Genomic DNA, 27,027 nt, shown 5'->3' on the forward strand with positions numbered 1-27,027 from the left:
TACACAAGAGACCAAAATGACACAGGCATTAACAACTATAGGTCACCTTACAGCCTTCAACAATGAGCAAAGCCCATACCCCATAGTCAGCTATAAATGGCCCCGATAAGACAATGTGAAACAATTCAAACCAGAAAACAAAAGGCCTTATTTATATAAAAAAAAAATGAATACAAGTGAACGTGGAAGACTATATATGGTTTGGAAGTAGGAATCTTGACTGTTTTCAAGTTTTTGAAGAGGGGACGGGGTAACATCCCTTTAATTTGATTTTTTGTTCCATACAAGAATATATATGGTTTAGGGGTGGGGATCCTGACCGTTAACAAGATAAAAGCACATTCTCAAATTGAAGGGGGTGGGGGTGACCCCCAAGGGATTTTTTTCCTATGACCAATTCTGAAGACTGTGTGTCTATCACTTAGTTTTCAAGTAATTTTCATTCGAAAATTTAAAAAATGAAATCCCATACGGTTCTATAGTCCTGCCTTTTTTTATGCCCCTCAAAATCCCCCTTAATAGACTCCAATGCACAAACAAAAGATTGATGGATGCCCTAGACATATAGTCTTACATTTTATGAAACTTTTAAAGTTTGGAAAACCGCTGTGGACAAGTTCTTCTTTAATGTGACAGAAGAAAAGAAAGAAAAGAATAATACCGGTAATAAAAATAAGAAGAACTGAGCAAAATCAATAAGTCTCCAAACTTTGTTTGGGCGACTTAAGGGGGCTCGCGGGTCTAAATCATTTTTTTAAATTTAATATAAGATTTCGCTATATTTTTCTATAAATTAACTTTATCTTATACCTAATAGAAAAATGAAATAAAAAAATGGGGTCACCGTTCAATTACACTCACAATCTGCCTTCGAGAAAAGCATACATTTTTGCTAAGGGCTATTCCATTTAAACATACATCAACCCCCAGGAAGGCACTATGACAATAGGGCAGCCACCCAGAGAAGCATTTTTACAAATTTTGAAGGATTGTCCTCATCAAAACTTTGAAAAGGGCACCCACCACTAGAAGTGGTTTCAAAATGCCTTCCTGGGGGTTGATCTATGTTTAAATGGAATAGCCCTAATGTCCTTTTTTTCTGTTGAATTATTAGGAGAAAAAGCGGTAATATAGAAATTAAAAAAGAACTAAATTACAGAAATGGGTAAAATTTTACAATTATTTAGTTTATGTACAGCTTTTTCGAAAATAACAATAAAAAATATAGGTCATCGATGAGTTAAAAAAGATATCTAAATTTTAATGCCAAAATATGGCATTTTTGCACCCAAGGGAGATAATTTGGAGCTTTTTCAATGATATCTACATTCTAAAAGTCACCTGGGGCCAACACGTATTGATTTTTTTCTATTGAGCCAAAAGACAAACGATTCCCATTATACATATTGGCGCAGAACACACATCGACTGATATATATAAAAAAGAAGAGGTGGTATGATTGCCAATGAGACAACTATCCACAAAAGACCAAAATGACACAAACATTATCAACTATAGGTCACTGTACGGCCTTCAACAATGAGCAAAGCCCATACTGCATAGTCAGTCATATAGTTTTGTTGGTTAATTTTGTGAGGTTTAAATTTTTGGCTTATAAAATATAGGCACATTTAGATAGCTTAGTTATTTCAGGAAAAAGAAGACTTTTTTCCAATTATTTTGTTCATTTGTGAACAGTGACATGTTCAACTTTAACTTTTTAAAAATGCATGATTTTGGTGGATAGAAAAGCTGTATATAGAAATGGGATAATGCACAGTTATATTCAAAATATCTAAAACTGACATACATTGTTTTCTAATGAATTTCATGATATTGTTTCAAACAAAAAAGTGTACATTTATAATAAAATATCTAAAATCTTAAAATGTATAAAGTGTACACATGTACAAAAAAAAATATACTGAGCTGCTAAATATGATCATGATGATATCATCTTAAAAAAAGGTTATAACTATTTTCATTTTGATTGCAATGAATATTAATGGCATACAAGGTTATAATAATGGTATTTGATATTTACCTTTTAGTAATTTTGAAATGTGATAAAAATTGTTTATCTATTCATAGTTCTGAGTAATTCTTTCCTTAATACAAATTGAGTCTTACAAACAAATGACAGTGAAGAAAACAACATCAATTTTGAAAATTAAGAACTTTGTTAGTACCAATTATTTAACATACATGTAGTTCATTAAAGATAACTTTTACTCATACTTATTAAATCTTAACAATAATTAAACAATTGTTGGATGGATATAAAACAATAAAATGAGATACTCAAAACAAGTTTTCACATTTATCAATAGTCTGCGTTTTCAAAATATCATTCGATGTTTACCACTGTTTGTTTATTTTTTATTTATACAGAATTTCAAAAAAAATTGATATAAAATATTATGTAAAATACTTTAAAAAAAATTGCAGTTAAGAGAGAATAAACCAGATAAATAAATACTAGAAGCCTTATTCATGATTAAAAGTGTCACTGTTGAGTCTTTTGTTGAAGTATTATTGCAAACCCAATTAAATTTTTCCACAGTTTCACTTGATAGTTACCTGTTAAAACTTTTATGTCTCAAAATATAAAAGATTGAAAAAAAATATTATCAATATTGAATAAAAACACAAAATCGAATGCAGTTTATTTAATTTAAAAAATGATATTACTATCTATTTAGCAGTTATTTTTTTTAATCAAGTAAATGAATAGAAGAGTGATATCTTAAGGTGGTACCTAACACTACAGGGAGATAACTCTGTAAAAATCAGCTAAACTTTTTAATCACATTGTTTGTTAAGGAAATGTTATGCTTCTCGATGATTAAAATAAGTGTTTGTCAAACTGCTATATAACCAATTATTTTTTTCTGATAAAGTGGTTGGTTCAAATTTTTTAAAGTTTTTATATTTTTTTCAAAGGGTAAAAGGTAACATTTTGTCAAAATTTTATGAAAATTAAACGACCCAAATTAAAATTAGCCAAGGTGTTGGGTAACCACCACAAGAAGAAACTCAAAAGGTCCAATTGAAAAAACTACGCAGGATACAATAGCTTTAAGTGTACTTGTTCATTGGAACAAAAGAAGTGCCAAAAGTTTAAATCAACTATCAAATAATTGGTACATTAGAGTGTATGTTTCATTATACATGTAATAAGTTATTTGATGGGCTATTACTGTAAATCTCCCATTATTCCTTAAGAATTGCATTTAAGAATTGAATGCTTCTTTTTGTAAATTTATTGGGGTGTAAAAGCATTGACCGAAGTACATTTTGTATGAAACGCAGAAGTGCTTCATACTAAAAATGTGCACACGGTCAACGCTTTTACACCCCTATAAAGTTACAAAAGAAGCATTCAATACTTATAATTACATTTTTTAGCTATGATCATGAAAATACGAATTTTATAAATTTTGTATATGATTCACCTGTGCACTTTATTGTGGGACCACGTGCTATCATGAATGAAAAGTTTTATTGAGTGATGCAATTGCTTACGGAATAACAAGTGATGTGTCGTTAGCCAATCAAAATAAAGTATTATAATGAAACATACATCTAATGTAATTATTATGCAATAAAATTTATCATTCCGGAAATAAAGTGCACAGATGAATTAAATCAAAACTGATAAAAGGAGTAGGTCCGGTAAGACCCCTTTTTGGCCCCAAAAAATAACAGTTTTACAAAATTGTTAAAATGTAAACTTTTAGTTATTTATTGGACAGTTAAATGGTTCTGCTACATAAATATGGGCAGTTTTTGACAATACAATGCACATATATCGGGTTGTAGCACTATTAAGTCATGCTAAATTACGGAAAACTTCAAAATTCTATCATTTAAGTTAAATTTTAGATGGTTTCCGTGTAAAACGAAAGTGGCCGCATTCGTGTTCATCCTTAATATTGAAATGTAAGTTGTATTTCATGATAATACATAACATATATAAAGGTTGTGGATGAACACGGATGCGGCCACTTTCTTTTTTGACAAAAACCATCTGAAAAGTGTCGTTTTTTGGCAGATTTGAGAGATTTTTCATATTTGAGCTTGAATTGGACCGTTTTTAATGACTAAATCAATTAAAATCTTTCACATAAATTAATTGAATCAAGTGAAATAGACACTTAAGTGTTTAAAAAGTGGTCAAAATCTTTCGTCAGATGAAACTGAAATTTGAGGCCAAAATGAGTCCTTACTGGACCTACTCCTTTGTGTTTTATTATCCTAGCTAAAAAATGTAATTATAAGTATTGAATGCTTCTTTTTATAACTTCATAGGGTTGTAAAAGTGTTGACTGTGCGCACATTTTAAGAATGAAGCGATTTTGCACTTCATACAAAATGTACTTTAGTCAACGCTTTTACACCTCAATGGAGTTACAAAAGGAAGTATTCAATTCTTTAAATAAGTGAATCTGTGGAAAAGTTGCATTGGGTTGGTAATACATGTACTCACATCATTGTCTATATGCCAAAGATAGACATATTTTTAAATGCATTGAATATACAAATTTGTAAACACAAATGGTTAATTGGATTTGAACTATAATTGAGACATGGGAGTTTCTGGAATTATCAAGCAGCTTAATGGGCACTGAGTTTCAGCACATGATGCTGAAATAGATTCAAATGATGGTGTTTCACTGGAAACCAAAGAACAATCTTTACCATCATTTGAATCTATTGCAGAATAATCATCAATAATACCTGATTCATCTAATGTAGCAACTAAATCTGAACAATCATCAATTGTGTCATCACAAACATCCATTCTATCAACAATATATACATTTAATTTGTGCTTAATTTTACATAGTTCTTTTTTTAATGTCAATTTGTGTTTGTTTATCAATTTTTGAACATGAAAATTATTGTGAATGTCACCACTACATCCTGGTATCTGAATGGTTATATCTATAGTTGATGACGCAACATCATATGGTATTACTGCTTCATTTTTTGCCCCCTCACAAAAATCCAGAAACAACTTTGGGACTGTTTTACCAATTGCAAGTGCTGAAAATAAAAGTGGAATAATATTATAATTGCACAGCTTCATTTGAATATAATTCATTAATGTTCGTAGCATAAGGGGACGACCATTTGATATTCTGGGGGGGGGGGGGGGGGGGGATTTTGAAAATAAATAACTCAGCCTTGATAATCACAAAAATAAATGGTTTGTTCTGTGGTAGTTTGAAAATAAATAACCTGACTTGCAATGTATTGAAAATAAATAACTCAGCAGGTCTATAGCTTCTTGGGCCTTCAGTGGTTCCAAAACCCTTCAAAATTTTTTTTGCCTCGCTCCGCTCGGCCAAATATGTTTGACAATACTTTGGAAACATGCTAGGAAAAAACAAACTAAATGAACTTTAATGTTATGTTTGTATGCTATTCGTGTATATTGCTTGGGAATATAGGAATATAAATGGTTCCGAATTTCGTGATTATACCAATTGTCTTTTATAATATACTTATTACTATGCATTTGTGTTTCGTTTGTCCTGTATCGGTATGTATTATCTTGAAATGTTTGTATACTATATTGAACACAAGTATGTGTCTGAGGTTATGATTGAAATCTTGAATCTTAAAATTTCTGCAGGGGATAATGATCTTTTCTGATTAAATGGTACATAATGACTTGACTATACATGTACATGTATTATTCATAATTGGTATAGTCCCTAGTGTTGACAGTGGGTTACTTGCCATTAATTTTTATACCCCTTCCAAATTTAGTTCTCCATGTTAATGCATCAAATTGCAAGTAGGGGGGTGAAATTACACTGTAAAAAAATTTGGGTCCAGAATTTTTAAGGAAAGTAGTGATTTGGTCCAGCTGAAAAAGGTTTAAAATTAGCACTTCAGAAGCTGTCAATAGATTTCAAGACGCCCTAAACATAAAAATTGTCTATATTTTGAGTTAGAAGCGATGAAGTTTTCTATAATTTTGATATAATTTGTCCCAAAAGTAGTACAACACACTGTAAAAGTTTCTGTGAGAAAGCGCAGGTGGGATTTTTTTTAATTTTCATTTATGTTCTAAAAGAAATGCACTACGAAATAATTCTGGTCTCGGACCAATTAACAAATATTTAAAAAATTGTATGTTTTCGAATATCATAAATATAGTTGAAAATGAATAATCAGTCCCTTGCTTTAATGAAAATGAAAAATCTTGCTTCAATAGTGCAGAAAATGAATAATCTGTCCTCTCAGTTTACGAAAATAAATAACCGATCAAAAACAAATCCTCCTGCCCCCCCCCCCCCCCCCCCCAGAATATCAAATGGTCGTCCCCTAATAGAAAGACCTTTGCAAAATTAACTTTTCAATTGCCATGAAATATTGTTCAATTCAGTTGACAGAACTTTAAATCCAAAGTTATGAAAAAGCGTCCATTTGACAGCAAAGTGTTAAGAAATAATAGATATTTTTCATTGGGTACATGATTAAGTCCTATCTATTTTTAAACTGTGTCCTCAAAGGGAGGTTATACACAGGTCATCAAAATGTTTTATTACATTGGTTGCAATGAATTACATCGTTTCCTTTTCCCAGTGAGATAAAAATTGTTAATTTTACATGTGAAATCACTGTGGTTAATTCACTCTTTTGATAGCATAAATCAATAGGCCTTGTCAAGACCTTGACAACATTGGATCACAACAAATTGTTAATGCAAAAAAAAGATAAAAGTTCCTAACATTTTCTACTTTAGTTTCATAAAATAAAAGCAAATACCAATGTAAAATTTTTTATCCTATCCCAGGTTTGGGGGATGGTTAGGATCCCCTAACATGTTTAACCTCGGCTCCACATTTTGTATGCATTTGCCTGTTCCAAGTCAGAATCCTGTAATTCGGTGGTTGTCGTTTGTTGTTTGCCTGTCCAAAGTCAGAATCCTGTAATTCAGTGGTTGTCGTTTGTTGTTTGCCTGTCCAAAGTCAGAATCCTATAATTCAGTGGTTGTCGTTTGTTGTTTGCCTGTCCAAAGTCAGAATCCTATAATTCAGTGGTTGTCGTTTGTTGTTTGCCTGTCCAAAGTCAGAATCCTATAATTCAGTGGTTGTCGTTTGTTGTTTGCCTGTCCTGAAAGTCAGAATCCTGTAATTCAGTGGTTGTCGTTTGTTGTTTGCCTGTCCAAAGTCAGAATCCTGTAATTCAGTGGTTGTCGTTTGTTGTTTGCCTGTCCAAAGTCAGAATCCTATAATTCAGTGGTTGTCGTTTGTTGTTTGCCTGTCCAAAGTCAGAATCCTGTAATTCAGTGGTTGTCGTTTGTTGTTTGCCTGTCCAAAGTCAGAATCCTATAATTCAGTGGTTGTCGTTTGTTGTTTGCCTGTCCAAAGTCAGAATCCTGTAATTCAGTGGTTGTCGTTTGTTGTTTGTCTTTCTCTTTTGAATAGATTTTGAATCCTTTTATATCATTTTTGTTTAATACCATCTTATAATCATCAGCACTGTTGTGCCAATTCTTAGACTTATATATATATTTATACTGCGCTCGGTCTATTTGAGCAGTCAAAATGTGTTGACTGTATATTTCTATGTCATATACAGTCACTGACCCGATATCACTTTTCCTCATGAATGTATAAATAGAAGTTGCCGAAATAATATTTAATTATTCATGACCTCTTCAACCTGTTCTTGTTTCAAATGCATACAACGATGCGTGGAACGCCTTGTTTATTTTACAATTATTGGAAAAACATATTTCATGTATTAATATTTTTGTGTTTGCAACCTATAAATCATTATGTTTAATGCTAATGGTTGATATTTAAGTCCATACTCAAACAATTTCGTTCACCATTGAGTATGGGTTTCCACAGGTGAATGTACATTTCATTGTGTTGTAAATTTCTCAGCAAGCATGATATGAGACTTTTTTAAAGGGGACTTCTGCCATATTTAAATAAAATAAATAACCTTTACGCATTACACAACAATTAAAAATATTTTATTTTAGGTTGCAGTATAAAGACAATAATAGTGCACAGCCTCGCATTTCCCCATTTCTAAGCCTTATCCTTATATCGTTGATATGTCAAGTCAATGCACTATTATTGTCTACATAAATTTAGACTTGTCTTACTAATATCTGCTGCGTTTAAAAAAAAGTGTTTGAATATTAGACTAAGTTTTCTTGTATGAATCAATTTACATTGTCATTTTGGAACCTTTAAAAGCTGTATGGTATTTGCTCATTATTGAAGGCCGTATGGTGACTTATATTCTTTAATTTCTGTGTCTTTTGGTCTCTTTTGGAGTTGTCTCATTTGCAATCATACCACATTTTCTATTTCTATATTTGCCCGACAGCTTGTTTTTATCATATGTATAATAATAGTTTATAACTTACTGCAAAATTCCTCTATCCTATCAAAATGGTTTGGATATAACACTCTGGCATTGTCTGCACTGCTATTTGTTATTTTAAAAAATATTTCGTTCAAAAGCATGATTTTCTTTTTCTTTTCTAGGGTTAGAACTGCTTTGCCAATGGTGTGGACGCCTTGATTAATTGTCTTCAGGGTTTTTAATTTACACCCTTCAGCTGTGCCCTGCAATGCTCTAAATATCTGAAAAACATGAAACCCATTTATTCTATGTATTAAAAAGGGTCAAAATTTCAAATTCTAATGCAACAACGTTTGTAACGTTCATTTTGATTGGATAACGTCACTTTCTTACATGGCATCAATTGACAATTAATGCTATGGGACGTAAGAGCAGACAGCATATGACAGATTTTAAATACATGTTTTAACTTTGTTTTCTGTCACTTTCATTAGAATGGAGATAACAATATTGTATTTTAAGCTCTGACGGCATCAATTTTGGATTTGATGGTCGCAAATACTCGTTTACTGTCTCCACTAACGTGTTGCAAGTAAACCTAATTTGCAACCATCAAATCCCCAATTAATGCCATCGGAGCTTAAAATACAATTCAGTTATCTCCTAATTGGCAGGTTGTTTTAGGGATCTTAATTAAACACTATTCTGAGTTTTGATAACCAGAAATTCTTTCAAACTAAGTTTCTGAGTCTGGATAACCAGAGATAAATTCTTTCAAAGTTCTATTCCATAATAGCATGTGCACAACTTAGAAAATTTACTTTGACATGGGTACAGGTTTCCAGAAAGTTGTAAATTTCTGGGCGCTAAATGAAATCTGAGGGATTTGTTTATAACACAAAATGTTTACCACCTTCATGCTTTAGATATATGAGTCAAGAAAAATGAAAAAAATCCTAAATGATGTTTGATCCTCTTTCTGATTTTTTTTTCATTGGCCTATACCTCAAAAACAAGTATACAGACCCTTTTTTTTTTCTGCGATTTTAGTTTCTTTATTTATATACTATCAATTTAAAACAGCCTTTCAAAAAGCTTGTTATTTTGAAATAATGCAGCCAACATTCTTAAATTACTCAAATGATGTTCATGCATATTATAAGTTTGTGAACTGCAAATGTGAAAAGTGTCATCAATATGCAATAATTAATAGAGTTCAAACTGCCCCACATTACTCATGATTTATCTATCCAAGGTAAAAGGATATTATATATACTATAAATGAAAGACATTTTTCTTGTTTTCAAAACAATTTATAGATATCTTAAAAGATTTAAGGCTTGAGAAGTGTAATGAGATTTCCTTCGTATTAAAATTTTCAAAGGGGTATAACCTGTTTAAAATATTGAATCAGTTCTGATTTCTTAAAGTATCTTATTGAAGACATTGCTAAGGTAAACCTATGATGTTTCATAAAATTCTTGCAAGAATCATACACATGAGTGCACTCACTAACAGCACAATTTTCCATATCATCTATATATCCTAAGGACACAAATCTTTAAGGAATAAATAATTGGCTTGAAAATTTGTCTGAGACATGGAGGGTGTGCACATGTAATAATATTAATTTCATAAAAATCTGACAAGAAAAGTACAAATAAGTACCGGTACTAATAATGCAATTCTTCATATGATCAATTTCCAAGGGTTATAACAAGTCTGTGCTGACTTTCAAACTGGACAAAGACATTGCTGATATAAACCAGAGGTTAACCTTTATGACATAAGTTTAATGAGAATTGTACACATTATAGAGTAATTATACTATTCATTTTTTTATATCAAAAATAATTTCTTAGGCATAACTCTTTCAAAATAAATTAATTGGCACTGATTTTTCAGCTTGTCTAATTTAAAGCATTGGGAATATAAAACTATGATATAAGTTTCATAAAAATCTGTTAAGAATTATAAACAGAAGAGCACTTAAATGATACAAATTTTCATGTTTATAATGTTTCTAAATGGCATATCTTTGTTAAGAACAATTGATCAGCACTGGCAGTCTTTGCCAAACTGTTTAAGGGTTTGTCTGTCTGAAATTAGATTTTACATTTTTGTACTATTACTACATGTAGTAGTACTATATGTTCAATTAAAAAATCTGCAATTTCTGTCTGAAATTTTGTCGTTAACACAGAATTTTAGATACACTGCACTTCTCTTTTTAACATGTACAAGACATTGCTAACATAATCTTATAATATAAATTTAATAAAAAAAAACTGGCAAGAATTGTACACATAGGGGCAATAATATGTTCCAAAGGGGCATAACTTTTTTTTTAATAACGGATCAGCTCTAAATTTGACATTCTTTCAAGATATCCAATTTTTTATGGAAATATTCTTTATAAAGCACAAACATGTCAGTAGACACCTCAGAAACTAACAAAACCTTTGAATAGACTTAGGCCATAGTTGTTTTTTTATTTGTTTTGCGTCCGCGTGCGGGTAGGTTTTCGGCCAATTTGTGTCAAAAACAAACACAAACTTTTTTTTGTTCGTCAGTAGAAAATCCGTATTTTCCGGGTTTTTCCAGCCGTGTGTTTGTGTATTCTTATACTCAAATCTATTTTGCGCTTTAAATAAAAAGTACGCTCCTTATTTAAAGCGTTTAAGCGATCTTGACTTCGATACATGTGACAGCAGAAATGGCCAGTATAAATGTGCCGGCGAGCGAGATCGTTTGTGTTTCACTTTTCAAAGATAAAAGGATCGTTCTGGCTCCATATGCCTTTCCGCTCGCCGGCACAGAAACTTTTTCTCAGATCCTAGAGCCTTTACGTAGCCAGCATAAGAGACACGTTAAATACAAGATTCAATGAACCTATCACCATAGGGGATAAAACTCTGATAAAATGTTATGTTTCATCTAGCTCTAACGGGGAAAAAATTGAAATGAATACATCTCTTAAGGCTATAGATGCTGTTAAAATATTTGTTTTAAATTTTGTTTTAAGAATTGTTTTCAATTAATAAAACATTTGAATGTATCAGAGCTTTTATTTAATATTAAGATTCACTAAATTTGATATTGAAAAGATCAATCAATTTCACTGTAATGGTTCTTCCTTGGTACAGGTCTTACAGTAGGCGTTCCTTACTTGCTTGAAGCAAGAGTTACCTCCCATTTGCACAGTTATCTTATTTTATAATTGAAATAAATTTTTAAACTTTTTTAAATGAAAAATAGTAGTTTTTGCAAATATTTCTAATAAATTTCTTTAAATGATATCTACTGTCTGATAAGATAGGATAAATCAGTATGTCCATTTTTAATTCCACAAGATATTAAGATATAAAACATAATTTCATTAGTTTATTTTCTGAAAAAAAAGTATGCAGAACAAAATATTAATATATTGCCAAAAAGTTTACATAAAGTATTCCAATTATAGGAAGATAACTCTGCAAATGGGAGATAAATCATGCTTAAAGCATTATTGATTTGATACAGGGAATTATTGATTATACATAGGTTTTAATATAACATGACACATCTCAGATCAAAACATGTCTCTTCTCAAAGGCTTCAGTATAAATGGGAAATGTTTGAAATACCAAGGCCATTTCTCAGAATATAGTCATATCAAGTTTGTACATTGCTAAATTTCCTGTTTGTCATGTTTGCTCTTTCACTTAGATATGACAGTATTGATCTAAAGTCACTGTTAATCAGTCCAGAACTTAAGCAGACTCTTGTGTTATTTTCTTTGTGTGTGTTTTTTTCCCTTGCTGTCTGGTAGGTTTTCTCAGAATCAGTTGACGCAAAACAAAGAAAAAAACAGACACAGCCTTATTAAGAAGAGATATAGTTACAAAACTGTTGTCAGGTTATAAAAGATTGCATATTTTGGCGTTAATATTGATTCACTTTTAGGGTCTTTGCATCGAAACTTAGCACATTTCTTCAAAAACCAGTGGTTGACATGACACGGGTTATGTTCTTCTCATATATGTTATGATGGTATGATACTAAACCCCTGACGAGAAGATTTTTTTTTAGCTAGGATCATGTAAACACGATTTTTATCAAGTTTTTATTTAATTCACCTGTGCACTTTATTCTGGGACCGTGTGTCATCATGAATGAAACGTTTTATTGTGTTTTTATGTAATTGCTTACGGAATAACATGTGATGTGCAGTTAGCCAATCCGAATTACGTATTATAATGAGACATACATCTAATGTAATTATATGATGAAATTATAATCTTTCAGTCAGTTTAATTGAAGTCTGGAGCTGGCATGTCAGTTAACAGCTATTAGTCTGTTGTCATTTTGTTTGTTTTCTTTGGTTACATCTAATGACATCACTCACTTGAACAGAATTTTAATGTGCGTATTGTTATGTGTTTACTTTTCTACATTGGCTACAGGTAAAGGGGGAAGGTTGAGATCTCACAAACACGTTTAACCCCGCCACATTTTTGCGTCTGTCCCAAGTCAGGACCCTCTGGCCTTTGTAAGTCATGTGTTATTTTAATTTTAGTTTCTTGTGTACAATTTGGAAATTAGTATGGCGTTCATTATCACTGAACTAGTATATATATTTGTTAAGGAGCCAGCTGAAGGACGCCTTCAAGTTCGGGAATCTCTCGGCAGATTCTATTTCCAGACATTTTTTTAAATCTAGATATTGGGACAAGGAGCTCTGTAGCCTATCAAAATGTTTAGCTTATTCTGTTCCTGAAAACAAATATGCTCTTCCAACTTCAAGTATAAATTTTTGTTTCATCTAAGTAAACCATAAGGAGAAGTAAAAAATAATAAAATGCACTCATGGGATACCTTTGGCACATATTGCAAAGAATAGTTGCATTTGTTATCTTTTCTATGATTATTCAGTTTGGGTTATTTTGGGAGAAAACCGAAAAATAAGCTGTCTGGATATTGTTTCAGTCATCAGACGAACTTTTAAATCATACAAGACTGTTGATTGGCTATTTATGGCTTCAATATAATTCTATTGTCTATTCTAATGTCTTTACTAAACTATAAACTAAACCCACCAAGTAACATGTACCTGAAAATAATATAAACAAAATAATAGAAAACACAGTAGTTAACAATCTAATCCTTTTCTCTTTTCACTAGAAATGTTAATGTCCAAATAAAAATGAAAATGAAGGCAATTAAAATGTCATAGTATCAAGTATTTATCTGATCTTTCTTCTCCTTTTTTTTTATTGTCAGTTGCACTAATTACAAAAGGCTTGAATTCAAAAGTCCTTTTTCAAAACAACGTAAAATGTCTTGTCCAGAAGCACCATGCTTTGTAAGAACATTGGCGATTTGTTCAATTGTCTGAATCCATTTTACTTCTTTAAGCTCTCCATCTTGAAGTAATTGCTTTATTGCATTGATCTCCACCCTCAATCTCTTTTCTCCAACAGGTTTATCAGAGTATATTGCATGATAAAGGTCTTTGTTGTCAACGAAACAATCTACTGGAGTATGCATCAAATCGTTCTCATTATGCATTAATTCCTTAAACAGAGCTGCTAAAGATATAACACAGTCCACACCATCAGCTAAGGCCAAGGCTTCACTTGCTAAAGTACTACGTACAACTCTTCTTAATTTCTTAGACTGCCAAGTGATTGGGTTCACTTTACCATCATCGCCCATCAAAAACACAACATAACCACCCTGACTTCCACCATCTGGAAGATTTCCAAATGATGCATCACTGAACAAAATAAATTTCACATCATGTCCAAGATTCTGGAATTGCAGTGAAACGGGATCGTTTTGCACCTTCCTAATTATTTTATTGACTTTCTTTAGATCTTCAATAGTGCTAGACTTAATTTTTCATGAAATAGCAGCAACATCAAACGCAATGTCTGGACGTGTTTGTCTTGCTAACCATAATAATTGTCCTATTTTTGACCTCAATAGTGTCTGTTCTGATGATGAAAGAGGAGATGTTTTAACTCTGTCTTTATCTATTAAAACAGTCTTTAACATTCTGACATAGTCTTGCTGGCTGAGAACAATAGTTTCATTTTCTTGGCTGAGGTCAAGACCTAAATATTTGAAAGACTCACAGGATTCTTTCCCTACCTTGAACATATCCCTAATTCTGGACACAACACTTTTCTCAAAGGTACTGGATCCTGCCCAAAGAAAGTCATCTACATGAACTGCTAGGACACCAGTCAAACCTTTTTCATTATACCAATAAAAAACTGCTGAATCAATTTTGGACACTGTTCCTCCACAATCTAGCAATGTTGCTTTAACTTTTTCATACCACTTTAAGGATGCATCAACAAGACCATATACACATTTGTTAAGGCGCCAGACTTTACCAGTTGCTTTAACTTCTTTAGGAGGTCTCAAGTAGACTTCTCTTTGCATTTTCTCTCCTTGAAGAAAAGCAGTTTTAATGTCCACAGAATTAATTGACCATCTTTTACTAGCAATAATTGATAAAATTAGTCGTAGAGACTGCTTTTCACATGTTGGTGAATTCTTTGGTATCTCATCTAGACTGTCTTCTTCAAAACCTTTTGCTACCAATCTAGCTTTTCTATGAAATTCGTTCTCTAATTCTTTCATAGTGTAAACCCATCTTGTTGAAATACAGTTTTGACCATTGTCTTCAACTTCTTCAAAAACATTGTGCTTTCTCCAGTTATCCAGTTCTGCCTCTCTAGCCTCAGTAAAATCAATATCACTTAAAAGTACATCTTCATTCAAGTCATCTGACTGGTTAACAACTTTCAAATCATTGACTGTTCTTAGATCAATTGATATCTGATCACCTCTCATATTTTCTGGCTGATTGTATTCTATATTATACCAGCTCTTTTTAACAGTTGTAGCCTTTCCTGCCCTGCCTAAAATTATTGCTTCTCTTGTGTCATTTTCACCAGGGACTTTAAAATTCACTATCTGATCCTTCTTTAATTTCATACAATCATTTTCCTGGGACTCAGGATTATGTTCCATACTTTCCTCATGTATATCATTATCTGCCTGATTTTCCAAATCAACACTGTCTCTCCCTTCAGACTCAGGACCATCTTCACCATTCAAACTACCATTCAAGCTACCAGCATGACTATCATCTTGATCAGCATTTTCGTCTGCAGATTCTTCAACATTTTCTTGATTTTCATCATTCTCAGTATCATTTTGATGAGGCTCTTCATCGTCACTCTCATAGTATACTAAGTCATGATCTGGTTCAGTGTTGTTATATGTTGCAGCTTGAGGCTTACGCACAGGAGTTGACTTTGCTGTATGCTTATGAATAATCTTTTGTTTTCTTTCAACATCAATGTCTCTTTTTATTCTACTTTCATGTACACGCACATATGTACCTCCATATCTTACAAAAACAACTACGTTATCTTGACCAATTACCCAGCCTGGTCCTTTCCACTGATTGTCTCGTAGGAAGAAAACTTTGTCACCATTTTTGAATTTTTCTCCTGAAGGCCGGATTTGCTTACGTAGTGCCCTTCTTACTTTCTCAGAGGATTCTGCGGCAATAAATGCTTTTCTAGCTTCATGTAAGCCAACTAAATGCTTTCCCATAACATTACTAATTGTTGTACCTTCTAATGCAGGAGGCTTGTTAACTATAGACGATGGCATGTTTGGGTTCCTTCCAAAAACTATTTGATATGGACTGTAGCCATAGACATTCAACAAACTGTTCTTAGCATGAACTGCCCAACTGACGGAAGTCTCCCATGAAAGGTTAGAGCTTTCTCTCATTTTATTGATTGTTTCTGTAAGCGTTGCGTTGTGTCTTTCCACTACACCATTGGACCAAGGACTATATCCTGCTGTTGTTTTAACTGACATGTTCAAGTTTTCTGCCATGTCTCTAAATATCTGTGAATTAAATTCACCTCCATTATCTGTGTAAACACCAACTTCAGGTGCACCATAAACGCCAACCCATATCTGCATGAACTTATCTACAATGACTTTAGAGTCCTTTCTTCTGATGATTGCAGCTGCACTCAATCTGCTAAATAAGTCAATAACATGTAGATAATAAAAGTTATGGTCAATTTCATGAAGGTCCATTGCCACAATTTGATTGAAATCATTTGCATGTGAAAAGGCAACCACTGGTTTAGCTTTTGGATGCTTAAACTTATGGCAAATTAAACACTTTGTACAGATATCTTTAAGAATGGTCTTTGTTTCAGAATCAACAGAACCAGTACTTTGCAACAGGGATAAAAGTTTATCTGATGATGCATGTCCAAACTGCTTATGCAACTTTAAAAGAATCTCCTTTTTCTTCTTAAAAGATAATTTTGTGTCAATGATCAAAACCTCCTCACTCTCATTCTTATTTCTGTTTGTGAATTGCTTGTCTTTAATGTTGATACAGTAATGACCACTTGAAGTTAGGTTTACATCCACTAATTGTCCAAACATGGTAACCTTGTCATTTCTGAGATCTAGGATAGTGCTTGCTCTTTTCAGAGAGGTTTTACTTAACAATAACGGTATTTCACAATCCACCACTTCTGTTTCAATTGAGCACTTAACTGATCCAATAAGTGCTGGAATTTTCACTTTCTGATATGAATATACTGTTTGTCCATCACCAAATTTGAATGGTACATGACTTTCATTACAAGTAAGTTGATCAAGTCCTGGATCAAGTGATTCTACAAATTCGTATAACCATTTAGAACCACACACTGTCTTGGAACATGCAGTATCAATAACTGCAGCATTGAAGGCTTCTGCGACAAACACTGTTAGAGGCTTAAATTCTTGTGCGGAGGTAAATAATGTTATATTTACAATTTCATTTAACTCATCACTCTCATGTTCTGTTAAATTCACATCTAGCTGCTTGTGAGGACAATCCTTGACCCAATGAAATTTGGAATCACATATTTTACATCTTGAGACATTTCCATTAAAGACTGGATTCATTTTAGTCTTAAGTCTACTAGAGTTGGTTGATCTATCAGCTCGATTACGAGGAAAATTTCTTCTTGAACTTCGACCTCTCTGATAATACCCATCACTGACAAAAGCTGATTCTTCTTTAACAGTTACAACAGAGTCTTGTTCTCCAGGAAAATTTTGAGATTTTGATGCAAATATCCTATTCAAAGCAGATTTCATTGTGTCGAATTTAAGGTCAGAACATGCAGTTAATGCCAGCTGACGATTACTTTGACTTAACCCAGCATTGTCAAGAAGTTTAAAAGCTAGAATTGCATCTGGGAGTACCATTTCATATTTCTTACATTTATTGTATCTCTGCTCAAACTCAATGATATAATCAGACATGCTTACATCATCTATTCTGTGGAACTTATCAAATACAGTATATGCAGCATAAGCCTGATCTATTTTATCCTTCTCAAAAAGCTTGTCCAACTCAGTTATCAGCTTATCTACTCCTTCATCAACATTTAAATCAGTGGGATCTACTTCTAGGGCTACTTCCCTTGGTTTTCCTTGTAGCGACAAAGCTAAAGCCAAACCTCTCTTCTTCTTGTCAAGATCTGTCACGAGTTGCCACATTTTAACTTCATTTTTCCATTGTTGATAACTTTTATCTTTGGTCAAACCTGGTGGGTTCTTGTAACTAGGTGCTGTTGCCATCTTTATAAGCTCTGCTACCACTGTTGATTGGCTATTTATGGCTTCAATATAATTCTATTGTCTATTCTAATGTCTTTACTAAACTATAAACTAAACCCACCAAGTAACATGTACCTGAAAATAATATAAACAAAATAATAGAAAACACAGTAGTTAACAAGACTTCCGGTTCTTAACTGCACATAATTTGCATAAGAGACCTTGGGGACATTGGGGATAATAATTTTAGCGTTGATAGAGACTATCTATATAATATAGCAGTGATTGCCGTTGAGAAAAACTTATTGATAGTTAATAGCAAATACACTTTATTTATAATATATGTATGTTAATACTTTCAACTTAATAGTATAGAGAGACTTGAAAATATTTGAATCTAACAGAAAACAAAAAAAATATCGGACTCAATTGTGAAAAAAAGGAGAGGGCTTAAAAAAATCGTCCTGTCTCCATGCACCTTGTATGAATTTTGATACCTTTTCTGAAATTCTCCAGATATAAAATCTTTTATAAAAACTCTCCATACAACATTTTACATACTGTCAACCAAGGTCTAAATGCTTGTGATTTCGCAGATGTGGTATAGTTACAATTGAATAATATTGAAAATTTCACATACATCATGTACATGTAACAGCAATAAAGATTGTTTATATTTCTTAAACTATGAGATGAGAATAAGAAGATATTTCTCTGTAAAAATGAGAAATAATTTATAATTATCTCCCTTTTAAAATTTAATACAATAACTTGAATATATTCATCAAGATCCTTAAGCTAAATACTGTAACTACATTTTTTTCAATTAATATTACTTTAGCAACTAAAGAGGAGTGGTGCTTACGAGAAATGTTACAACATCATATGCAACATTAAACTAGCTATATTCAATTATCTCCCTTGAGAAATTTTGGACCAGCATTGTTTTTCCTTCATGCTCATTCCAATATTGTGTACCATAACTGTGTAAAGTTTCAACAACAAAGTCAAATTAAGGAAAAGATGTGCTTACTTCAAACCTAAGGCACATATTGCAATATCAAACTAATAGTCCAGTCAATCTAGCATAAAATTGACTCTAATCATAAAGTAATTGCAACAAAGATTTTAAAGTTTTAATCTTTAGCATTATACCCCAAATATACAAGAAAAATGTCCCTGACAATCTTACTTAAGGAAGACTAAAAGAAATCACCATTCAAAATTCCTACTGAGATTTGCATTGAATAGGGAGATAACTCTGCAAAAAAGCCTCTTTGAGTATAACAAACAAATCTAAAGGTGTTTTCATATCTTTTATCATGCTATTATCTAGATTTCGTAATTCATTATAGTTGACCATTTATTGAATTTTTCAACATATCAAGGTATTAAAAGAATCTCAAATTTGATCAAAATAATTAAGCATGTTTTCTTCTTTTTTTTTAGTTTAAAGTTTCTTAAAACAAGTAAGATCCTATATAATATAATATACAGATGTAAACAAAAGCAAATTTTCACATTATTTTTTTTTCAAAATGATCACAAAGACACAAATTCGTAGTTTCTTTAATGCACAAAAAACAAAACTACACATATGATAACAATTCTGTTTTGTACATTTCATTTATAGCAGAAGATTACATAATTTAGTCAAATACAAACTTATAACCCCAATAATTATAGATTATCGTTGATCATCTCAACGAGATTGATTTTCTCGCTTGAGCTGGAACAGCGAAAGTGAGAAAATTAATCGAGTTGAGATGACCAATGATAATCTGTTTATCACTATTTTACCTATGACCACGTTGTCAATTTCAATGTCAATTTCGTTAGAAACGCCACGTGGTCTCCTTAGTTTCTAGCGATAATTTTTCCATCTCAAGCGAGAAGCATGATATGAAAATTATCACAAAAAAAGATCAAAGGAAAAATGCACAAAATAGCAATAATCTATCATACTTTACATAAATTTTAAGAAAATCAACCAAAGACTGAACTTAAAAATAAGGACTAATTTTGGCGGAGTTATCTCCCTTTCCAATGTTATAAAAATACTGATTTTGAGTTTTCCTCAAGCTAAGATTTAATGGGACTTTTTCAGTGTATATTAAGGGCTTAATGCTATAGATTAGAACTAAAACATTTTCTGTTGCAATTAGTTCGGGTTAAATCTTAGTTTAACTGAATATTAGTGAATTCAGTTATCTCCCTTTGGAATATTTTCAACCAGGTTTATTTTACTTCGCTCGTGTCCTCAGTTCATAAACTGCTTGGCTATCGACCCCATTTAAATATGTTATGATGTAAATCTAAATTGATTTTTTCTAAACAATTGTGGATAACACACCTACTTTTGTTGTAGGAAATTTTTCCCAAGCAATCTTAATTAAATTGTCTGCTTTTAACAATTTTAATTTTAAGCAAATTAGAAAAATACATCTGGCAGTAAAAGGTATCTTCCCAGTCTCTTTATATATCTCAGTTTCTCTGATTAGTCAAATTATATCGGAGTCATCTGATATTATTTAATTTTAAATGTAAGGTCCTGAGAGAGTCTGAATTTGTGTCTAAAATAGAAACTCAAAACAATAAGACATACCAATGCTCGTTAGATCTTTTTCACGGTATCCTCTTATACAATTTTTTTCAAACTGGATGATACGTTCGATTCAGACAAAACCTTTTTTTTTTTTAATTATTTTCATAATCAATCAACTACTGCTAGTTTTATTTTTTCCAATTTGGTGTTGTAAAGGAAACAATCTGTTGTTTTATTCCATATAAATTCTAACACCACTTGATTTTGATCCTGTTCAAATTCTGTAATATTTACATCAGATGTATGTCTATCAAATTCTTATCATTTAATTTTAAACTTACTTTTTGAGGGAAGCTCTTTGTAGGGCCATGCTTAGCCTCGTATTCTGTGAACATCTTGTTAACCTCCTCAAATGTTAACTCTTCATAACTTGCAACAGATGTAACTGTTGTAATGCTGTCTGCACTAACATCCTATAATAGAAAATACTCTCAATAAGAAAAAAAAGTTATTTATTACAGTTTCTGTTTATATTCAAGAGAAATGAAACTAACATATGTTACTTTAAAAAACGTTAAATAATTATAATCTCAACTTCGAATAATTTTTTGAAGATGTTAATTGCGAACCATCCAAACACAAAATAAGTAGAAGTATCTGATGTAAGGCTTTGCCCTATATTTATGATGTAGACTCCACAATTTCCTTTTATAAACCTCAAAAAAAGTTCTGACTACAAAACAAAAACAAAAGCTGCAAAGTGGAATGGATGATGGAATATGTTATAAACGATTGTTTTATTGATTATAATGGTTCATAGGCGGATCCAGAGGGGGGAGGGGGCAAATTACACTTAACTCTCTCTCAACCTTTCCTTTTTTATATAGAACCTTGTGGTACAATGTTAGAGAGATCGATACACTTACAAACAAGTTACTGTTCAGAAACTACAAAAATGCTTGTTTTTGGCCTCTTAAATCCTAAACAATTATGGCACCATAACATTCAAAAGAATTCCAACCTCTTATGTGGCTTTAAAGATTGTGGTACAATTTCATAGCAATCTAAAAACTTATACACAATTAAGTAATTATCCTGTAACTAGAAAAATGCTTGCTTTTTGGACCCTATCTTCTAAATGGTTAGGACCATCACCCCAAAAACAAATCTCCTTCTTCCTTTTGTGGTATTAAACCTTCTAAAAAGATTACATAAACTAAAGCTATTGTACTGAAACCAAATGTGACTTCGGAAACAACAACATAGCATTATACAAAAATTTAGCAGTCATATAAACAGTGTATCCCAAACTATGCCTGACTGACAAAATAATCATTTGGTCCGACTGAACTTTTAGGATTTTATGGTAGTTTGGCATAGACTGGTAAAAAACTTGAACCACACACTTCCTTTGAAAAATATAGCAGTTTGACAAACATGAATTGTGATCTTCTAGAAGCTTTATATTCCCTCAACAATACAATGTGATTGAAATTTTCAGTTGTCTCCCTGTAGTGTAAGGTATCACCTTAAGCTGGGGCTTGACTGAAAAAACGGGGTGAAAATTTCATTGATAGGACTTTATTGGCAGATCCAGGGAGAGGGCAAAATGTCATTTGAAACTTTTTTCATAGTTCTGGACAGGATAAAAATTTACTCATGCAATTGGTCTTTGTTAGTCTTGTATCATTTCAACTTTTTGTTTCTTGTGTACAATTTGGAGTTTAGTATGACGTTCATTATCATTGAGTTAGTATATATTTGTTTAGGGGCCAGTTGAAGGACAGGAACAGTTTCAAACATAATTTAGAAAGTTAACTTTTCCAAACCATGTTCATTATGTTTAGTGTTGATTTTTTTTGGTCGATTCGTCCATATCAAAATGATTTTCTTCTCTGATGAAGCTTATGATAGAAATATTTCATATCGAATGTACTAAATTTGGGGTCCGACGTCCGTGAACTTTTCACTCTTTGAACTTCTATTTGGGAACCACGTAAAAGGATCAACATAGGAATCTGTATTTTACTCCATTGTTGAAGCATATGATAAAAAGATCATAACATGACATTTTTCATATCACATGTATTATCAGCCCTCGAGCCTTGCGGCTCTTGGGCTGATATTGAACCTAGGGCTGATAATACATGCGATATGAAAAATGCCATGTTATAATCTGATATTATCCTTTAGCCATGTTTAAAATGTTTCAATTAATTTATGCTAGTATTACAAATATATAGAATTCAGTTTGGTTTGAAGGACGTATTTTGGTTATTTAGTAAATGTAAAATTTCAGTTATAAATACATATTATTCATATTTATTGGAACACTTTCTAAACTTGGTTTATAATTTGTATATGTGTAGATAAACATGATAAAGTATCGAAATTGGACAACTCATTTAATGCAGAAAATGGCCCACACTTAAGGCTTCTGGTGACTTAATCTTTACCCCGGTCGGCGATATATTGGTGTCCTTTTTTTCCTGCAACAATTGTATTGGTCATAACATTTGTATCTGCCTAGTTGTTTTAACAGCTGGATCCTTATCTGTAAAAAGTTTTATTAAAACATTCTTTACTCACTTTAAGGGTCATATCAGTGAGGTTTGCTGCCACTCTGTCTCTGAAACCATTTCCAGGGTTTCTAGTGAATAATTCTCTGGCTTGTAGCACTTTGTCCTGAAAAATAAACCAAATAAATAAAATTTAATACTGAAAGCTGAAGACAGAATATTTTTTTTTTTAAATCAGTTTCTTCCATCAATATATTTGGGCATAGAATTAAAAAAAGATGTAAGCATGTTGAAGGCACTAAGTTTTCCTATAGGTTACAATACACCATTAGATTTTATGGGCACAGCCATTTTATGAGCATAACATGGTATTCAGAATTAAGAGTATGGCGAATCCTGATTGGTCGATATGTGCTCCCGTTATTTTTTATTTTTAGAGACTTCGTGCACTCTGCTTTATACAAAAGGCAAAATAAAAATTATTACGTAGCCCTAAAGGCACTGAGATGACTTTTCAACGCTAGGACAAGACCCGTATTTTTAAGGGCAAAATTGATAGGCATGGGAGATAAGTACAAAATACGCTAAGAAAAGCAACGCGACCCTATATTTTTTAGACCAAAAAATACTGTCCTAATAACTTTTCTTTGATTCTAGCAAGGTTTCGTTAAGAAAATCAACTTTCTAAAGTCTGTATCTCGAAAAAGGCTACCATTGTCGCCTATGGGGAAATTAATTGTTTATTTCAATCTTTAACCATCACCCAGATATTTTTTTTAAGAATCAGTTTCTTCCATCAATATATTTGGGCATAGAATTAGAAAAAGATGTAAGCATGTTGAAGGCACTAAGTTTTTCTTTAACCATCACCCAGATAATTGCAATTCTTATATTTTGTTCACCCTACAATAATTAAGGGATAATAATTATATTTTCCATCTGTGTGTTTCAGGTTAGAATGTTCATAGTTAAGATCATAAAAGTTTCTCTCAAATGTTGTACTGTGACATATAATTGATGAATAGTTGTCTCCAAAATCCCATGAGAACTGGGATCTATGAGATCAAAATTAATGTTTTAAAAAGTTGGTTTTGCATTAAAATATATAAATATTTGTCACTGATTTCATAAATCATAAGTGTATCAACACACATGTATGTGCTGTTGTGATTTTAAATGGCACCTAGAAAAAAAAGGACAGTTACAGAAAATCAGAAAAGGACACTTTTAAAAACTCATGTATGACTTGAAAGGGAATCTAAGCCATAGGTCCACACTTACAAGCAGATAAATCTAGGTGGTTACAATAGTTATATTCATCTTACTACCTACACATGGTGACTATGTAAATTTGATATAGGGTTAGTATTACTTCCCCTTCAAAACAAAAAGACAGCACAACCCTTGTAAAAACAACACAGTGTTGACGGAAAATCTAAATTAAAGGACTCAACAGATGAAAAATTTGTTGATGAAAGGTTGAAATAAATTCATAAAATATAATTAAAGCTAACAAGATATTATTGTTGGCAACAAGCAGAACTTTACTTCTCTGCTTTGAGGCTCACGGGTACAAAAATTTCAGCAAAGAATAAAACATTATAAGTAATTACTTTATGACATGATACAAAAATTAACTAAATAATCGATTCGGTTTGGCTCCAGATGACTTTTAAAATGTTTATATATCATTGAAAAACCTCTAAATTATCTCCCTTTGGTGCAAATATGCTATTTTTTGGCATTGAAATTGAAATATCTTAACTCATTGGTGACTTATATTTTTTTATTATTGTTTTCAAATAAGCAATAATTGTAAAGTTTAAGCAATTTCTGTAATTAGATTCCTTTTTTATTTCGATATTACCTCTTTTTCTCCTATTAATTCAACAGAAAAAAGTACCTTTACAAAAATGTATGCTTCTTTCGAAGACAGATTTTGAGCATAAATGATCAGTGACCCCATTTTTTTTATTTTATTTTCCTATGAAATGAAAGTCATTTATAGAAAAAATTAACGAAATCTCATATTGAATAAAAAAAATTGATTTAGATCCGAGAGCCCCTTTTAAAACAAAAAACAAAAAAAGAAATATGGGAGTTTTCAAGACAAAGAAAATTGATATGAAATATTTTTTTGGAATGTACGAAATAAATTCATAAAACTGATTAAATGAAGTTCAAGTGAGTCATGTTTTGAGATTTCTGTCAGAAACCTTTGGTTTTAACCATTTGAATGATAAGCCATCTGTAAAAGTCTTATAAAATTTTTATAATCATTTTTTTTTAATAGTTTCTTACAACTTAAACTTGTCCATGATAAAGCTATGAAAATTCAAAAGAGAATATTTTTTTCGCCAAAATTTCAATGGTTAATATCTCACAAACAAGCACATTTAAGAAATAAAGGATGCAAGCTATACTTTATTGTAGTTTAAACAGGGTAGGCAGAATATTATCATGATTATTTTTGCACCAGCAATAGTGAGGGCTAAAATAACACAAATATAATAAGGAATAAATGATAAAACTCAAGTGTAAATTGTTATAACCCTGTTGCATTTTTGCGCCTGTCCTAAGTCAGGAGCGATCTGGCCTTTGTTAGTCTTGTATTATTTTAATTATAGTTTCTTGTGTACAATTTGGAAGTTATTATGGCGTTCATTATCACTGAACTAGTATATAGTTTTTAAGTGGCCAGCTGAAGGACGCCTCCAGGTGCGGGTATTTCTCGCTACATTGAAGACCTGTTGGTGACCTTCTGCTATTATTTTTTTCTATGGACGGGTGATTGTCTCTTTGACACATTCCCCATTTCCATTCTCAATTTTATAATACCTGAAAAGTCATCTGCAATGTATCTAGACTTGCGTTGTGTTGGTTTGCAATTAATTTGGTCTCATCCACAGTTAGACAGCAAAAGACTTTAACAGTAACTGTCCTGGTAGTAAAGATATTTTAATAAGTTAATGTATGATTATAGAAATAAATGAGTGGGGAGTAGGAGAGGTCCTGGTCTCTATTTCCGAAATCAAGAGGTCTCTAATTTACAACAAATCAAATCCTGAAATCTCAAAATTTTGAATAAAAGAATACCTGGATCCTAAAAGGATCAATCCAAAAATCTTGAGCTTAAAAACACCCAATCATGTAGTCCTGATAAAGGTCCTATCCCCCCTCATATATAGTGTCTGTGTTAATAATCATATATATATATATATATTATAAATAATATGAAAAGGCTTTGGATCCATCAAACACATCTAACATTGCTGCATATATACTATATATGTGCCTGTCCCAAGTCTGAGGAGCCTGTTAGTTGTTGTTGCTGACTGTTTTTTTGTTATATAATTTCTATTATTGAAATCTGGCAGCTGTTTTGTCTCCTTTAATGTTTTTACACTACAACGTAGTAATTTTTGGACATGTATTGTCCACTTTGGGGGGCCACATATTATTGTTGGTGGCAGTACTGTGACCTTTAATTTGGTATTGGATGGAGAGTTGTCTCATCGACCATTATACCACATCTTTTTTTAGTTTTTTTTTTATTCTGAATTGTTAAAAATTGAATGATGACCTTGAAATATAGTTTCTAACATTCATTAAATTTTGTCTCTACAAACTTTTAAATGACTCACCACAATTAATTACCAAATCTTATTTTTAATGTATTAAGTTTAGATTCATCATATTCATCTTCATTGACCTCTACAGTATAGTCAAAAGTACCCATTGTTTTGTATTCATAACACATACTTAAAGATACAGTTAACACTGTTAAAATAAAACATGTCATTATGTAGCAATTTCTAATTGTTTAAAGATATAAAGAATGAATGTGATTACTTACTCAAAGCTTGAAAATCTACTAGGATTTTCAGAAAACAAGTCCTTTATAGCACATCTCAAATGATTTCCACCAATACTTAGCAACTTATATTCTACCATCTTTTCTGCCCTAAAGTC

At 31.9% G+C, this 27,027-nt stretch overlaps 1 protein-coding gene across 1 annotated transcript; it reads right to left on the reverse strand.

Moving 5' to 3' along the window:
* Nucleotides 1-3,350: 3,350 nt before the first annotated feature.
* On the reverse strand, nt 3,351-27,027 carry LOC139520290 (uncharacterized). The gene is made up of 6 exons (XM_071312804.1): nt 26,912-27,027; nt 25,894-25,996; nt 23,126-23,221; nt 20,878-21,009; nt 8,405-8,624; nt 3,351-5,049 (listed from the first exon to the last, which is right to left on the reverse strand). The coding sequence occupies exons 1-6, from the start codon at nt 27,007-27,009 to the stop codon at nt 4,577-4,579; spliced, it is 1,122 nt and encodes a 373-aa protein (XP_071168905.1). The 5' UTR covers nt 27,010-27,027; the 3' UTR covers nt 3,351-4,576.

This window comes from Mytilus edulis, chromosome 4 (genome assembly GCF_963676685.1).
Source record: "Mytilus edulis chromosome 4, xbMytEdul2.2, whole genome shotgun sequence".
Lineage (NCBI taxonomy): Eukaryota > Metazoa > Mollusca > Bivalvia > Mytilida > Mytilidae > Mytilus > Mytilus edulis.